General features: G+C 39.0%; 1 protein-coding gene across 1 annotated transcript in view; it reads right to left on the bottom strand.

Annotated features, from left to right (window-relative positions):
• Positions 1–305: 305 nt before the first annotated feature.
• Positions 306–18,457, bottom strand: part of c4h10orf67 (chromosome 4 C10orf67 homolog) — a 43,079-nt gene continuing 24,927 nt past the window's right edge. Inside the window, exons 10-16 of the mRNA XM_049478971.1 lie at positions 13,402–13,470; positions 5,917–6,015; positions 5,577–5,659; positions 5,415–5,480; positions 3,603–3,690; positions 1,385–1,468; positions 306–1,298 (exon numbers count right to left, since the gene is read on the bottom strand). Of these exons, the coding sequence (XP_049334928.1) occupies positions 1,206–1,298; positions 1,385–1,468; positions 3,603–3,690; positions 5,415–5,480; positions 5,577–5,659; positions 5,917–6,015; positions 13,402–13,470 (582 nt within the window). The 3' untranslated portion in view covers positions 306–1,205. The remainder of the gene's footprint in view (positions 1,299–1,384; positions 1,469–3,602; positions 3,691–5,414; positions 5,481–5,576; positions 5,660–5,916; positions 6,016–13,401; positions 13,471–18,457) is intronic.

The raw sequence follows: 18,457 nt of genomic DNA, 5'->3' as shown, positions 1-18,457 counted from the left end.
AAAGCTATTGGCCTATTGAGAGAATATTTACAAAAAAAAAAACTTCATTAGATAAAGTGGAAGATGGATGATCACAAGCCATCGAACCAAGCTGAACTGCTTGAATTTTTGCACCAGGAGTGGCATAAGCTTATCCAAAAGCAGTGTGTGAGACTGGTGGAGGAGAACATGCCAAGATGCATGAAAACTGTGATTAAAAACCAGGGTTATTCCACCAAATATTGATTTCTGAACTCTTCAAACTCTGAAAAGGTCTGAAAGCTCTGCATCTTTTTTTTGTTATTTCATTTCTCATTTCTCATTTCTCATTTTCTGCAAATAAATGCTCTAAATGACAATATTTATATTTGGAATTTGGGAGAAATGTCCGTAGTTTATAGAATAAAACAATGTTCATTTTATTCAAACATAAACCTATAAATAGCAAAATCAGAGAAGAGTCAGAAACTGAAGTGGTCTCTTATTTTTTTTTGCTGCATTTGTTGCATTTAATGCAACTAAATTAGATCGGATTATGTCAATGTAGTTAATCACAACTATGAAGTTAATAATGATAAAAAAAATTAAAAATGTGAAAGGTTACCGTATTCTATTTTTATGAATTATTAAACAAAACACCTACCCCTGCTTTATAATAACATTGAATGGGATACACATATGTACACTGATTATCAAAAATTGTTGCACACAGAAGGAAGTGTTGGATTGTAATACTATTCAGAAGGAATATGAAGATTACCAGAAACAATAAGTCACACATATAGAAGTAGTATTGTAATGCATGTGTAACGCAACACGCCAGACATCTCGGAACAGAATTGTAGAGGTTCTTAATAATGTCCTGTGATAATCCATCCCATGCAGCTTAAATATTTCTAGCAGTTTACACATTTAATTAGGGTCACCAAGTCTGCTGATGTGGCTGTCCATGACGTAGCATCTGTGTCCTCAGCGAAAGCTCTTGAGATGGTAGCAGTATCGTCCTGTTGGGACAGCGCGATAGAGTGTTAGGTAAGAAACGTAGGGCCACTGGTTGCAGGACCTCAGTAATGTAACATTAGGCTGTCAAAGGTGATCTGAATCTATACAAAATTACAAAATTGAACCCCATATTTCCCCACACAAGTCTTCTTTTTGTCACAATAAGAAGAGGAAATCTGTTCCATCCCCTCCTCCACGTCGTTACGACAGACTGGTGGCTGATACTAGGCTGTAGTGGAAGAAGCCTTTATCTGTCCACACGGCACATGGATGTCCACTGTCTTCCGCTTTATTCGCTCTGTTGCTCCTATTGAGGGCTATAGAATGGCAGAAATATTATAAACACTTACACTCCTGTCTGGAAATAAAGATTTAAGTCTGTTATTCTTCAGCAGGCTCTCACCAGAGGAGCTTTAGTGGGGAGAGTAGCTGTTTTAACACTAGCTTCTGCTGGATTCTGGCCTTGATGTGTGACAAGAGCATCCATCTATAAAACAGAAATGAGATGTTTGTGAAGACATTCATGCACAACTTGGTCAGAATTTTTCAGAATTTTGTTAAGATATAATTAATTTTTCAAGTATGTGAACCCTTTGGGATTACTTGGATTTCTGCATAAATTGGTCATTAAATGTGTTCTGATCTTCATCTAAGAATTTTAGATCATTCCTCTTTACCAAACTGTTTCAGTTCAGCAATATTATTGGGATATATGGTGTAAACTGTCAATTGGGTTGAGGTCAGGACTCTCCAGAAGGTGCATTTTCTTCTGTTGAAGCATTCAATTGTTGCTTTACTTACTATGTTTTGGGTCGCTGTCCTGTTGCAGCATCCATCCTCTGTTGAGCTTCAGTTGATGGACAGATGGTATTAAGTTTTCCTGCAAAATGTCTTGGTTAACTTGGTAGTTTATTTTTCTGTTGATGACGGCAATCTATCCAGGCCCTGAGGCAGCAAAGCATCCCCAAATCATGATGCCCCCTCCACCATGTTTCACAGTTGGGATGAGGTTTTGATGATGGTGTGCTGTGCCTTTTTTCTCCACACATAGCTCCGTGCGTTCCTTACAAACAACTCAATTTTGATTTCATCTGTCCACTTCAGCTGTATATTTAGCCAGTAATGCTGTGGAACATCCAGGTGCTCTTTTGCTAACTTCAAACGTGCAGCAATGTTTTTGTTTTTTGGACAGCAGTGGCTTCCTCCGTGGTGTTCTCCCATGAACTCCACTCTTGTTTAATATTTTCCTTATTGTAGATTTGTCACCAAAAATGTTACCATGTGCCAGAGATTTTTGTAAGTCTTTAGCTGACATTCTAGGATTCTTCCTCACCTCATTGATCATTCTGCGCTGTGCTCTTGCAGTCATCCTTACAGGACTTTACCACGCCTAGGGAGAGTAGCAACAGTGCTGAACTTTCTCCATTTGTAGATCGTCTGTCTTACCGTGGACACATGAACATCAAGGCTTTTAGAGATACTTTTTTAACCCTTTCCAGCTTAATGCAAGTCAACAATTCTTGAACGTACAGTAGGTCTTCTGAGAGCTTGATCTTTTGTGCGAGGCATGATTTACATCAAGCAATGCTTGTTGAGAACAGCAAACTCAAAACTGGTGTGTGTTTTTTTAGGGCAGGGCAGCTTTAACCAACATATCCAATCGCATCACATCCTGGCTCAAATTAGGTGTTAGAAAAGTCATTAGCCTTGAGGGGTTCACATACTTTTTCCCGATCTTACTGTGAATGTTAACATGTTGTGTTTAATAAAACCATGCAAACATACATAATTTTTTGTGTGGTATTAGTTTAAGCAGACAGTGTTTGTCTATGGTTGTGACTTAGATGAACATCAGAACACATTTGATGACCAATTTATTTCAGAAATCCAAGTAATCCCAAAGGGTTCACATACTTTTTCTTGTAACTGTAATTAATACTGCTAATAAATACTGCTACACTCTTTTGCATGGGTAAAGTCAATATATAGTCAATATAAGTTGGGCTACAGTCAAATTTTAGGCCTATTTAAAATGCATGTCAGAAGCCACCTCACTCATACAAGGTCTCTGTTCTCCAAGCACCCAATACTTTAATCAGTGCTGCCAACTCGTTTACCGGTACTACACTTGTGTAAGTGGTGACACGGGGCAGAGCTGGTGCCCTGAGGGAATAAGGTGATGAAAGATTTACTCTTTTTTTTTTTTCAGTTTGAGAGCTCCGAGTGCAGGGCAATCACAAAAAACAAGCCAAGCACAAACCTATGCATATTCATCAGCCATCAGCAATTGAGGCCCCAATGGAGAGGCCTAATAGGCATGCACCTGTTAAACTCTGATCTGGGTTAACCTCTGATGTGTTTGTGTGCATGCGTTTTTGCATGTAACAAGCTACAGGTGCAGACGGTAACGGTAATAATGATTGTGCCCTTGGCCTCGTGGTGAGGACGTAAATCAGTAGCCTGTAATGATAAAGCATTTGGGGTTAAACTTAAAAGCTTGTAAATGTAATTTCTTATTTTGAGGTTGATTTTGGTCAAATTAATTAAAGAAGTGTTTTCTACCCAGAAGCAGTATGAAGAGAGTTGAGTCTTATATAAAGCAAAAGAGAGAGGAAACTTACAGTGTAGCGAACCGAGGCCTGGTGCAGTACAGCTGCTTGGCGCTGAAGGCTCTGCCTCAAGAACATTTCATCCTTAATGGCATGAAAGCTGTAGAACACCAGAATTAATATGAATTAATATGGTTCCTTTTAGTTGATTTTGAATTACCTTAATTTTTCGCACTATAAGGAGCACTTAAATCTCTTTAATTTTCCCAAAAATCATTAGTGCACCTTATAATCCAGTGCGACTTATGTATGAATTCTACCAGTCAGGTTGTACAAGGGTTGGACAATGAAACTGAAACACCTGTCATCATTTTAGTGTGGGAGGTTTCATGGCTAAATTGGATCAGCCTGGTGGCCAATCTTCATTAATTGCACATTGCACCAGTAAGAGCAGAGTGTTTTTGGTTCAATTAGCAGGGTAAGAGCACAGTTTTGCTCAAAATATTGCAATGCACACAACATTATGGGTGACATACCAGAGTTAAGAGGACAAATTGTTGGTGCACGTCTTGCTGGAGCATCTGTGACCAAGACAGCAAGTCTTTGTGATGTTTTAAGAGTCACAGTATCCAGGGTAATGTCAGCAACCCACCAAGAAGGACGAACCACATCCAACAGGATTAACTGTGGACGCTGTGAGAGGAAGCTGTCTGAAAGGGATGTTCGGGTGCTAACCCGGATTGTATCCAAAAAACATAAAACCACGGCTGCCCAAATCACAGCAGAATCCAATGTGCACCTCAACTCTCCTATTTCCACCAGAACTGTCCGTCGAGACAATAAATTATTGTGGTCTAAAACCAGGTGTTTCAGTTTCATTGTCCAACCATTTCACATCAGACTTCTCTTTTAGTATATTTCATTAAATGCAAAACATGATGTCAAGTTTTGCCTTCAAGAAACTCCCTTGTGGTAATTGGTGGTCAAATCTGATCAACAATTAAATGAACTGGATATTAGATATTTTAGGCTGCATAATATTGAGTGGGACAGCATGTCCTGTGTACGATACTCTTAAATAATTACATGTTATAATTACAAGTTCCACATACTAAACTAAAGTTAAAGGGTGACCAGGCTTTTGAAGCTTAAGCTTCCAGATTGTGGAGTGATCTCCAAACTGATTTCAAACTCATCGGTTCATTTTTTTTTTTTAAGAACCGTTTAAAGACTTACTCTGCTTTATTCTCTTGCTTTTAGTTGTGTATGAACCTTGATGACTATGTTGAGAGTTGGATGATTTGATTCTTTTGTGGTTTAACATTTATCTATTTTATTGTGTCTTCAAAGCACTTTGTGAGATGTTCTGGAAAACTGCGTTGTAAATTAAGATTACTTCTCTAAATGTGTTGGTTTTTGTGACATAAAAAAACATAAAAACAGTGTATTTATAATTGTCCGGTTTTGCAGTTTAGTTTTCATATATCCATATCGCCGCTGTCCAATGAAAAACACTTATCTGCAAAACAGCAACTTTACAGGAGAGAGAAAAAAACCTTGTAAACTTTCAATGGAAGTCAATATAAAAAGAGTTTATTTCAGGTCATTTTGAAAAGTTTCTATTGGTCCGTTCATCAAGAAATTTTGACACAGTGTAAGGGACAGTTTGTCTGTTCAAATTATGCAGTAAACTGAAAATCGAGAAAAATGGAGATAAGTATTTTTCATAGGACAGCGACGATATACAGTACAGTATGTATGATGTTTATGGACTACATTGTCAGCACATAAGAGAAAGTTTTTTTTTTTTTTTTTCCATACAGATTATGTACATTATCTACCAAACACACTATTAACACACAGCAGCAAAAATACAGCAGGTACCTCTGTTGGAGAATTTCAAACTTCTTTTCCCACGCTCGACTGATCATAGCTATCTGCTTTTGTAACCTAATACAAAAGAAAGACAAAGACAATGCAGTCTGTTTTATTCAGGTGTGCATTTTTAGCAAATGTGGGCCATTACGCCAAACCAAAAGTGCATACCTGTCAATGTGCTGCTTCTGTGATTTCTCTTCATTCCTCAGCTTCTCCAGTTCTTCAGCTAGAGCCCTGTCCTTTGAATCCAGCTTGAAAAACAGTACAAAAGCAAACTGGTGGAATCTGCTCGTCATCAAGAACGGGAATATCAGATATTCTTGCCTGATTCATCTGAAACCTCAGCCTGACATCTCCTCAGATTCGGAGAATGTCAGTGGAAAATGCTAATCATGCATGAATGCTAATAAGTACCAGCTAACACAATGCCCTTATCTGCACGTCGTTAACCAGCTTTTAATCATTATTTAGCGGCGTTAGCATTAAGTGTCGTCTGAAGCATGTATACCTCCACTTGGGCAGCTGCTCTCTGGGCTTTCTGGGCATTCAGCTTGGCCTCCTGAGCACCGTGCCTCTCCTGCTCTGCCAGTCTCTCAGCTGCCAGTTTCTAAGAAACACCCAAAAGCATGTGTAAAAGATCTACTTCTCCTTCGAAGGAGTTCTAAAGAAGACGAAGGGTAAAAGGAACCCAATTTGCATATTTTCCCATTAACACTTACATTAAATGTAGGAATGATCAGCTAAAGTCAGCTGGAGCTATGCGTCTAATAAAGCTAACAAGCTTATCTTGCCTATATCTACGTTTTTTGACACAATTTGACTTGCTGCTATGTATAAACTCTACACAGCTTAAAGTGAGTGTACCATGATTTAGGCATGCGCTGTGGTGTATAAACAGGTTGGAGATCACATGTAAACATTCTCATTGTCAAAAAAAAAAAAAAGGTTTAAGCTGCATGGAAAGGATTATCACAGGACACCATTAGGAACCTCTACATCTCCATGCAGAGATGTCTTGCATGTTGTGTTACACCTGTTAAACATTACGTCTGTATGTGTAGTTTAATAAAATGACCAAGAGTTTGGGTGCTCAGCGGTCCAGCACTCTAAAGGGCTGTCACTATGGTCGGGATTGAATCCCTGTCATGCAGCTTACCATCAGCTGCCAGAGCCCTGAGAGAGCACAATTGGCCTTGCTCTCTCTGAGTGGGTAATGGTGCTCTTTCCCTTTATCACTCTTAGGGTGATTACGATTACTTTTATCTTTCTTATAACTATCATTGCAATCAGGCACTTCCTTCAGGGTGCTATTTTTGCAACTATTTCTTCGAGGACGAGTGTATTTTTGTTGACCAAATCACTTGTTTTAATTGTGTACAATAGGTCTGATCACTGTTTTTGCACATTGGTTGCATCGCTTCCATTACTTGCTGGCAGCATCAGCTTCATATATCCCAAATACAAAAAGTAGATAAGCCAACTTCAGATGTCGAACAGGGCTTAGCTGACTGACTACATGAAGGGCCAATCCCATTTATACGCCTTGGCCTTACCACTTAGCCCTACCCCTCTGTTTTGTGTGTTCATGCACATGAGTAGGGTGTCTCGATTTTTGTTAGACTGGAGTGGTAGGGGGAAGTGTTGGGGCTACATGACCCATCAAACTGAGATTTTTCAGAGGCACACTCTTGGAGAGATTTTCTGGTTAAAAATGATGGTAACCAACATATTACCATAGTTTAATGTGTAGTTTTGATGTTTTTTTGGGCCATTTTCTTTATAACAAGCCGAAACAAATCTCTACTAGTTTGTCCCAGTGGCTAAAAATAAGTTAGTAACAGCTAATTTCATCTCACCATCACAGAGGAATTAAGGAATGGACAAAAATAAATAATTGTTACACCACCTGCTATTAATTTAAATAGTTAAATTGCAGTTAGGTTGCTAAACGTTAGCGCTCCACTGCTATATATCTGTGTCAGGTGCCTGAAAGGTTGTCCCAATAATTAGGGGGAGGATTTCTTCTCTTGCTCTTGTTGAACTCTGTTCCATAGGGAAGGGTTACACTTGAAAACAAACGTTTTCCCTTGTGTAGAGCTGCACCAAGCTGCCCTAACCAGGGGCAAGGGTAATTTCTAAAGAGAAGTGGGCAAGCTTTTGATCCTTTTCCAAACATGATTTCAGTGAAGGCCCATATTCTCTGCATCATTATATCATTGGGCAGCAACAAAGAGCCGTTCTAAAGCCGAGTGTCCACTTTGCGTGGCATGTCCAATCTCGGCATGCCCGAGCTTTGAGCCATGTCATGTCGCCTGATTGAGTGCGTACGCTCGGATGGGTGTGAAGGTCGGGTCATCTTGGGTCAGCTCGGACATCACACCGGCCCAAAAGGCCTTAGGGCTTTAGGGCGCCTCGGAGCGCGAGTGGGCGCGGAATGTGTTGTTGGTCTAACCCGTCACAGAAAGGGTGTCAGCCTGGGCTTTTTTTTGAGGTTTTGTTTGGTTTTGTTTCTCGCTAACTGAAGACTGAAGGAAGAAAGAGAGTGAAAGGAAGAGTGTTTAAAGGCCCATTGTGTGATGAAGGGAGTAGGCGTCGATGTTTGTTTGCGGCGATGAAACAGTGGACGGAGTGAGGCGGTGGCCGATGGACTGGGCATTGAAGATGGACGTTAATGAAGACGCAAAGACTTCAGTCTTCAGCCTTCCTCTTCAATCTCAAACTGATCAATGCGGAGTGGACACACTCAATGGTGTCTGATGGCTGGCAGCAGGTTGTTAAATGGGATGATTGGAAATACAGGTAAAATAAAGGAAGAGAGAGAGGCCTACAAGCAATTGAACAAATTTGAGTCCAGTTTTTTAACTGACTGCAGTACTGACGAATTCACATTAACATTATGAGTGTTATAGGCCCTACAATAGATCCTGTGGAACCTAGCAATTCCCAATATTTGCGTAAACTGTAGATTTTATTGATGTTTGTGTTCAGTATTTAACCCATTAGTGTCTTTATTAAAAACCACATTCAGCTCTTTACTCCCATAAGTATAGTACAGAAGAATTGTAATTAAATGGTAAATAATTATCAGTATCATAGGTCCTACAATAGAGCATTGAGGAACCCCATAAAAAGGGCATGCCATGTAGAAAAGATAGTTCACTACATCATCTCGTATTTCCATTACATCCCTCTCAAGTCTCAAGCTTTCCAAGATGCTGATGAAGATTAACATGTAATTAATTGTGCAGCCCTAGATTAGACAGCTAATGTCAAATTCAGATGTCATTTAAAAAGACCCGAACTTAGTTCTACAAATGGGTAAGAACAGAGAAAAAAAGACGGGCAGGAAACAACAGATAAAAGCAGGCCACTACAGTGCAAAAGGATCCTAGATAAAATATGAACTCATTTCATAGCTGTTGATTATTTAAATGTTTGTGTTCAGTGCTTATCTCATTAGAGTCTATATATAGCTCTGAAAAAAAATAAGAAACCACTTAAAATGATGAGTTTCTTTGATTTTACCAAATTGAAAACCTCTGGAATATAATCAAAAGGAATAAGGATGATCACAAGCCATCAAACCAAGCTGAACTGCTTGAATTTTTGCATCAGGAGTAAAGGCATAAAGTTATCCAAAATCAGTGTGTAAGACTGGTGGAGGAGGACATGCCAAGATGCATAAACAATCTGATTAAAAACCAGGGTTATTCCATCAAATATTGATTTCTGAACAGCAAAATCAGAGAAACTGATTCAGAAACTGAAGTGGTCTCTTAATTTTTTTCCAGAGCTATATAAGCCCACATTTAATAGTAACTAATTATTAGTGCCATAGGCCTACAAGAGAGCCCTGAGGAAGCCCACTATTACCAATAATATTGTATTAGGATTCAAGGGGGTGCCATGCAGACACTGTAGATCAATACGTTCAATACAAAAGTTACAAGCTTTTTGAAATGTTGATGACGATTAACATGCAATGTATTGTGCAGCCCAAGACTAGACAGCTAATGTCAAATTCAAGCCTTCGAATGACGTCGCTTAATGACCTGATCGATGTGATTGGGTAAGAACAGAAAAAGGAAGACGGACAGGAAAAAGCAGATAAGGGTCTGCGTCAGCCGGCCACTACAGTGCGGAGGTTCCTTTATGAAGTGGACTTTAAACGGGGCCTATTGTCCGGTCCCTTTTCAACGCAGCCCCTCACCCACTCCAGTGTGTCAGCGTGTGTTGGGTCAGCTGCTTGCCACATTCCAGCCGCACCCAGCACCACGGTGAGAGAGAGCCACGGCTAACGCCGGCTCTGTGTGGTCACTATAAACACAGAGACATCTTACCAATCAACCTCGAGCCCACACCCCCCCAACCCACACACACCCCCCCCAACCCACACACACACATAGACACACACTCAGACGCCTGCCCTTTAACTGCCCAGTGCTGTCACAAGCAAGGCATGAATGAGAAAGAGAGAGAGAGATAGATAGAGAGACATAAAGAGACATGAAGACAGAAGGGGGAGGCTACGAATGCTTAATGCCTGGGCTCCTCTGATAGCGTATGCTAAACAAACCTTACAGATAACACGCTATTTTATCAGGAGCATTATTTGATAAGAAGGCGAAATGGTAGCAGAGACAGCTCCCTGTCTGAGATATCGTGTGAGAATAACAGAGCAAATAAGTCATTAATTAAATATGTTGGCCTAAACTCCAATTTTTCACTCTTATAATGCTAAAACTAACCGATTAATGCTTTTATAGTGCTTCGCCAATGACCAACCTTATCTGTGCTCCACCCACAAGCATATTCTTCGGTTAGCTAGGTTGGAAAACAGTATGTGAAAAAAATCCTATAAAAATATTCACTACGGGTCAGAAGTTCTAGAAGGTGCCAAATTTATTTTCCTTTATTTTTGACATGTCCAGTCAATAACTGGAAATCAAGTGTACAAAATGTTTTTTAAAAAAATAATAAAAAACTACATTTACTGTAAAAATATATATATTAGTAAAAATTAAAAAAACATGAAAAACAAAAAAATCCTTGGTTAACAGCTTACAGCTGGTTAAGTAGCAATGGAACTGAGCTTTAGAAACTATAATTTTCTATAGAGAAATTATAATTAAAACCAGAGGCAGTGAGTACTGTTTCCTACACCTTCAAAAGACTCTTGGAAACTGGAGAAAACTGCCACAGGAAGAGTCAGGTCTGGCTGACCCACATGGCAACAACGCCTTTAACTCAGTTAAACACTGGACTAAGTCTCAGTTTCAGCAGTGAAAAGAAGAATTCAGAGGTCTGACAGTGAAGTGAATTGCATTAATAAAGCCTTTGCTAAGAAAATAAAATATAAAATAAAAAAGCTTGTCTGCATCATACAGCACTGCTACTGGACAACAAAAAATGTTGATGTTCTAAAGTAGGGGTCGGCAGTAGGCGGCCCGCGGGCCAACATCTTGGCCCAGAGGGTGTTTTTAGCTTTTCCCGTCTCTCTGTTGCGCTCGGCTTGACCTTGGTTTTCACCCGTTTTGGGTTCCCTATCTCCTTAGCAGCGTTTTTGTTCCTGGCCACGTCCCAAATCACTAATCGGGACAGCTATAGCTTTTTTTGGACCGCAACCCTGATGATACAGGTTTAATTCTGCGTGAGGAGTGGTGGGTTTATTAATTTATGTTTTCCTTTCTGCAAACTAAAAACTTAATTGCCCACCCCTGTTTTAAAGCTTTTGACCAGTAGTGTATCTCAGATTAGATGACTTATAAGACTTATATGACTGACTTTTGAGTTATGCAGTATTGACCTGTGGAAAAAAATGTAGGCCCTGTTCCTTTCCATAAAATTGGACTTTTAACCAATGTTCCATAAAGGTTCTCTGACCTTACAAGAATTGCCACAAAAGCGCATATACAAGAGCCTGGATTGGTCTAAAAAGTCTACAACTTATAATTTGGTCAAAATAACTGGGACACATATATTAGTTACTGTATTCATGTGTTTACAAACATTTGTGAAAGAGTGGATGGTTGTAAAAAGCCAACTGAGCTGACACAGCATGGGACAATCCTTGCTGTGTGTGGGCGAGCATTATCCTGATAAATAATGAAAGCAAGAAGCTCTTTCATATGAGACAACGTACATGGTCGCAGGATAACCTGCATATTGCTGAGGTTTTAGTGTCCCTCATATCACTACTAGGGGTGACCGACTGTCATATAGCAGTTGAGATAGCAATCACCATAGTGCCCCCTTCTAAAACCAAACCATTATCAGCTCCTAAACCGATTGGATCTGTAGCAGTCCAAATTCCATGTTTATGACAGTAAGTGGGATCACTGGTAGCAACACTTTACTTGTATGGTCCATTTTATGGCCTTCTTGATGCTCAACTAACATTTAACTTACATTCAACTGAATGTCTATTAAGTGCAACTTAACTCTAACCCTTACCCTAATACTCTAAGACTAACCCTAACCTAACTCTTATACTCTAACCCTAACCCTTAATCAACCATAAAATCTAACCCTACACTTAACCCTAACCTTAATCAACCATAGAATCTAACCCTACACCTAGCCTTAACCATAAATCAACCATAGAATCTAACCCTACACCTAACCCTAACCCTAATCCTAGCCTTAACCATAAATCAACCATAGAATCTAACCTTACACCTAACCCTAACCTTAATCAACCATAAAATCTAACCCTACACCTAATCCTAACCTTAACCATTAATCAACTCTAAAATCTAACCCTACACCTAACCCTAACCTTAATCAACCATAAAATCTAACCCTACACCTAATCCTAACCTTAACCATTAATCAACTCTAAAATCTAACCCTACACCTAACCCTAACCCTTAATCAACCATAAAATCTAACCCTACACTTAACCCTAACCTTAATCAACCATAGAATCTAACCCTACACCTAGCCTTAACCATAAATCAACCATAGAATCTAACCCTACACCTAACCCTAACCCTAATCCTAGCCTTAACCATAAATCAACCATAGAATCTAACCTTACACCTAACCTTAATCAACCATAAAATCTAACCCTACACCTAACCCTTAATCAACCCTAAAATCTAACCATACACCTAATCCTAACCTTAACCATTAATCAACTCTAAAATCTAACCCTACACCTAACCCTAACCTTAACCCTTAATCAACCATAGAATCTAACCCTACACCTAACCCTAACCTTACGTTAACCTAAACTTTAAATCTAACCCTAAATCCAATACTAAAATGTTAAGATTAGTGTTTGGGTTAGGGTTGGATGTAGGGTTACATTCAATAGAGAATCATTTACTTTCACCTTTCAGTTCAATTGCATTTAATAGACATGCAGTTAAAAGTTAGTTGAATGTTAGGTTTGCATCAATGAGGCCATCAAATGGACATTCCAAGTAAAGTGTTACCCATTATTGTTCATAATGAGAAAACAGCCTGTTTTGCTGCTTTTAATTGTTCTCTTTTAATTGTTCTGTTAATAGTGGTAGCCCGAAGTTTCAAATAAAGAATTAGAAAGTCTGTGGTTCAGACACTCCTTCAGGAAAATAAAAGGGGAGGCGTACGGCCGGATGATGTTGATGGATGTGGGTCTGCATGGAGGCGAGTTGTAATTTAACTTGGTGGCTCACGGCTTGGATCAATATGGCGTGTGCAGCTTATCCTCTCTCTTTGCTTTAGCGCTCTGATGTCCGCGCTGATGGCTGGACTGTCCTTCGCCCGAGAGGTCAGGACCCTGCAAGCGCTCTGCGCCAGGCCAAGTTGAAATGCAGTGGCTCAAATGACACCATAAATAGAGGTGTGAATCGTTGACAAGTAAAACTGATTCTATTAGATTTGATTCAATCAGTTACATTGTAGTGGAATATAGATGATAAAAAACAGTACACCAAAGGTTTAATCAAAATTGGCTAATTATAATAGATTTTAATATGTTTAACATACTACAAGTTGTCACACTCACCTCTTTTTGTGACTGTGACATTTTAATAAACTCAATCTCTTTTTCCATTTCTTGCTGAAGCTGGGCCATCTGCAGAAGTGAGAATAAAAGCATGCAGAGAATTATTTATTTATAAGTTTATGTTTGAGTAAAATGAGCATTGTTTTTTTTATTCAATAAACTACAGACATACTACAAACATTTCTCCCAAATTTCACATAAAAATATTGTCTTTTAGAGCATTTATTTGCAGAAAATGAAAAATGGCTTAAATAACAAAAAAGATGCAGAGCTTTCAGACCTCAAATAATGCAAAGAAAACAAGTTCATATTTATAAAGTTTTAGGATTACAGAAATCAATATTTGGTGGAATAACCCTGTTTTTTAATCACAGTTTTCATGCACCTTTGCATGCTCTCCTCCACCAGTCTTACACACTGCTTTTGGATAAATTTATGCCACTCCTGGTGCAACAATTCAATCAGTTTAGCCTGGTTTGATGGCTTGTAATCATCCATCTTACTCTTAAATATATTTCAGAGGTTTTCAATTTGGTAATTTGAGTCAAAGAAACATTTTTTAACTTTTTTTTTTTTTTTGTCCAGAGCTGTATATTCAAGAAATTGGGAGGCGAGGGTGCAATCCATAAAAACTTAAAAGCAGTGCAAGCATTTGGGACGGACCACTGCAGAGTGGAAATGTTTTACAAAAACATACTGTATGTTCAAAAGCAAAAGTTGTGTATGAACACTTCTGTGTTGACAGCAATAATGCTTAAAGTTACAGGGCAAAATACTGAATGACAATGCCCAAGAGGATCCATGCATTGTTCAAAAAGACAATGCAAAACGACATGCTGCACACATTTCAAAGGCATGGTTGTCGAAAAAGAGGATAAGAGTACTGGACTGGCCTGCCTGCCTTTGTGGAGGATTTTGAATGGGAAAAATATGACCTCATAATGTTGCACAACATGTTTACAGGAAGCACGCAACGAAAAAACACCCGGAACACTTCCCGTATTTTTCACACTATAAGGCGCACTGGATTATAAGGTGCATTATGTGACACTAGTAAGGAACAGGGGTGTCGCCATGTTTTCCTACTAATTTAGCAGGTCTACGAGACTGATCCAGGCTTAGTGCTGGAGAAACTGAAACTCCTGTATAATGCTGCACTTCAGTGGAGTGGCTTTACTGCTCTTTAATACCTGACTGGTAAAATTCATACATAAGGCCCACCGGGTTATAAGGCACACTGACAATTTTTGGGAAAATTAAATTAAAATTAATTTTAAGTGCACCTTTCAGTGCGAAAAATACAGAGCCAAAAACATCATGGCATGTTGTAAGAAGGACTGTCAACATTACAAAGTAATACATGCTTTTTTAGAATGTATTACATGTCTGATGTACATTAACAAATGATATGAACAAAATACCTTGGTTTCAGATTATCTACAATGAAATAAATGTCAAAGTAAATGTAAGAAATTGTGTGGTTTCTAGAAACACTGAACAGAAAATCTGAACATAATCGTAGCTCAGTTAGAAGTAGAGTCTCTGGTGTATTGTGATTGAAGCACAGTGGAACTGTAGGACCCCCATTGTCTCTGTGGGTGGACAGAATGACATGTTTGAAGAGAGTGGGTGTGACTCCAAATTGACACCTTGTGACAGGCTACACCTGCACAGGATCCCAACTGATCCTTGTCTAGCTTTGACGATGTGCAAATATAAAATGCCCTACATACTGCATAGGCTAGAGTTATTTAAATAAATATATATTTTTTAGAGTAGCTTCAGAAAATACATTACTTCTTTGGGACAATTATTGCAGTTGCAATTGCATTGGTATTTACATGTTTACTGCTTTTATTTGCATTGAAATATCACAGAAAAGCAGAGAAAAAAAAATCAATTGGACAAAATCATTTGCGCCTTTTCCTATTTACTAAATAAGAAATAACTGCATTTCAATCATGTGATGTTTCTTAATTTGTATATGTGTGAAAGACAGGTACTTGCAGTATAGAAATCACACATTTAACCAGATTAAATTGAGAAAAGTGTCTTAGAAATGACCAAAACTGTGACAAAACAAGAACAATCTTAAAGCTACAAATCCATCTCCAAATATCTTAAAAATCATTAAGAAGTTTACAGTCCATGGCGCAGTCCATAGCTAACCCCCCGCTGGACGTGGATGGAAGTGACAAACTAATGGAATATTTAAATTAAGGATTGCCCAAATAGTGGCTAAAGAAACTCAATCGACTTTCAACCAAATTCCAAATTCAACCAACTTCCAAGGCTGTCCAGCAAACACAAGGTACAACAGTGTCAGCTCGCACTATCCATCACCATCTGAATAAAATGGGGCCCTACGGTAGAAAAAAGCAGGAGGACCCCACTGTTGAGACATAAAAAACGCAGTCTGAAATCTGAGGAATCCACAATACCAGTCCACAATGCCTTTGACTGTGTTCATGGCATTATGAAATCCAAAGACTACCAAAGAAGGTTTTGTTTATTTTGTTATATGCCTTCCAGCAAGACAATGACCAAATGATGCATCAAAAAGCATCCAGAATGGTTTAAGACAAAGCACTGTGTTCTGAACTGGCCAGATCTAAATTTTATGAAACTACTTTGAAGAAATTTGAAAACAGCAACGCAACGGTTTGCAATAGACTTTCTGAGTTGTGTGTCAATGTCTTGTAGAAGTACATTGATCCAAAAAAGTATTTTAAGTATGGTGAATTAGTTTTTCAGTTATAGTAAAAAGCATTTTATATAGCATGAACTTAATAAATGTCACCATCAACTTCTTTTTTTACGTTAACTGCACAAAAAATCAATTTACACAAACGAAACACATAATGAGCACAACACTACACTTTTTGTTAATGTAGGTTAGCAATTGAGCATTGCAGTAACATAGATATGACCAGCTGCACCCAGACAGCAATTAAGTTTGGTCGCGGGCCAGGTATTTTTGAAGCCATTAGGTGGCGGGTCACAAAAAAAAAATCTGTTTTGGAAAACAAAGTGTAATAGGATGGAGTGCCACAGACTAGTAGCTCTCCATCCCAGAGGGTTGTTGAACATAATTGCAGAACAGTTTAACTCAAAGCAGATAAAGAAAAAATAAAAATAAATAAACACACCGCTCCTCACACAGGATCGAACCAGTGTTGTCAGGGTCGCGGTCCAATACACTACCACTGCCCCTGCTACTGTATTGGGAAAAACACCCTTATAAGGAGATTAAGATTATAAGGAACTCAAGAACGGACGAAACAACCTCACGGGCCAGATGTTTCATGCTTGTGGGCCACATCTGTCCCACGGGCCGCCTATTGCAGACCCCTGCCATACACACTCAGCAACACAAAACACAGTAACTTGCTCTTGCGGCCTTCAACACTGAGAGCAGGCAGTTATTGTACAACACATATATGAATCCCAAGAGAAGGAAGTCTGTGGAGAATGACTACACACTGATGGTGATGATAGTGAGAGGGGTGGGATGACACCCTCAATATGCAAATAGCATGACCAACATCAGGTGAAAACCCCTGCATAATTGCTCAGTAGACCCCGTATAAACTAAAGAGTAAAACCGAGCAGGACTGCTATGGACAGGAACTACAGTGTATCACATTTAATGAAACATCCAGGTTCTGTTTGAACCTGTCTATCTAACGATGATTAGGGTTGAGTTTAAAGGCCTTCAGGTGAGTAATTTAATCCTGCTTTTGCTGTGGAGAAGCATACTGTCCCAACTGATGGTATGATGATCTGGGGAGCCATAAATAAATAACAGCCACAGTAGTGACAAAAGGGAAACCAACAGTTTATTGATACAGTAGGTGCAGAATATCCAGTAGCCATATGTGTTCCCTCTCATGGAGTTTCCAACTGGCATGTTTCTGAAGGATAATGCTCGCCCACACACAGCACAGGTTTCTCAGGATTATTAGCCTGCAAATTCGCCAGATTTAACGCCAATCGGGCATTAGTTTTCCTTTTCAAGTTAACCTTAGTAGCCAAAAGAGAGGGTTTTACCCTTACAGATTAACTGGACCATTTTTTGCCCTTGTTTTCCCCTGGTTATCCTAAAAGACGGGATCTTTTCAGCGGTCAGCTGGTGGTGCTTTAGATCAATGGACAGCCAGTTCATTCTGAGGCTTTTTTACTGACTGAGGCCAAGTGAACACCCAGCTGAGCCTCAGTGGTCCCAGAGCAACCCCCCCCCCCCCCCCTACTCCATCCCCACTACTTCCCCCACCCTGTTCTCTGGCCACCACGACACATTTACTGCTCCATTGATCAAAGTCACCAAAAATAATGTGGGAGAAAAAAACACACACTTCATTTTTCCTCTTCCTTTTACATTTTTATGCATAACCCCAGCGGTAGACCTTCACATTGAGTTTGTCAGGCCTGCCACAAAAGGACCATTCAAACAAAAGGTGGGTCAGGCTGAATAGGTGGTGCTGTGAACTTCTGCACTAAATATGGATAATCCCTTTCACTGCTGATTGAAACCACATTAAGGATGTCTTTATTAGCACGTTTTATACCCCGGGTCTGTGCGGAGAGGATTTTTGGACACCACCTGCTCCCCTATCATTAACCTCTGTTCTGTTCTGATCTTTCTGGGGTTTCGGAACAGAAAAGAAAAGCACATTACTGACCTGTGCCTGATGTAGCATTCTGTTTCTCGTCAAAACTGAGAGAAACGCACGTGTAGGGATTAATTAGGGTAATTGGTCTTTAAATAAGAATAATATCGTTTTTAAGAAACACATACATACAATGAATTTACTTGTATGTGTACAATGTTTACTTTTTACATCAACCATTTACGAAGCTTATTAGATTTTTTTACAGATTATAATGTGAATAATATTAAAATTGCCTTTCTCTTAATCTTTTATTTTAACAATTAGTAACTTTATTTGTATTAAATTACCAAAAAAAAAACATAATATTAGTAAAATAATTCAGACAGCAAATTAGTATCAAAAATGCAAATAAAATGCAAATTACTTTCATTACATTTTTTCAT

The sequence above is a fragment of the Astyanax mexicanus genome, chromosome 4 (genome assembly GCF_023375975.1).
Source record: "Astyanax mexicanus isolate ESR-SI-001 chromosome 4, AstMex3_surface, whole genome shotgun sequence".
NCBI classification, from domain to species: domain Eukaryota; kingdom Metazoa; phylum Chordata; class Actinopteri; order Characiformes; family Acestrorhamphidae; genus Astyanax; species Astyanax mexicanus.
Note: the sequence above shows the minus strand (reverse complement) of the source record. Positions and strands in the feature narration are given on the sequence as shown.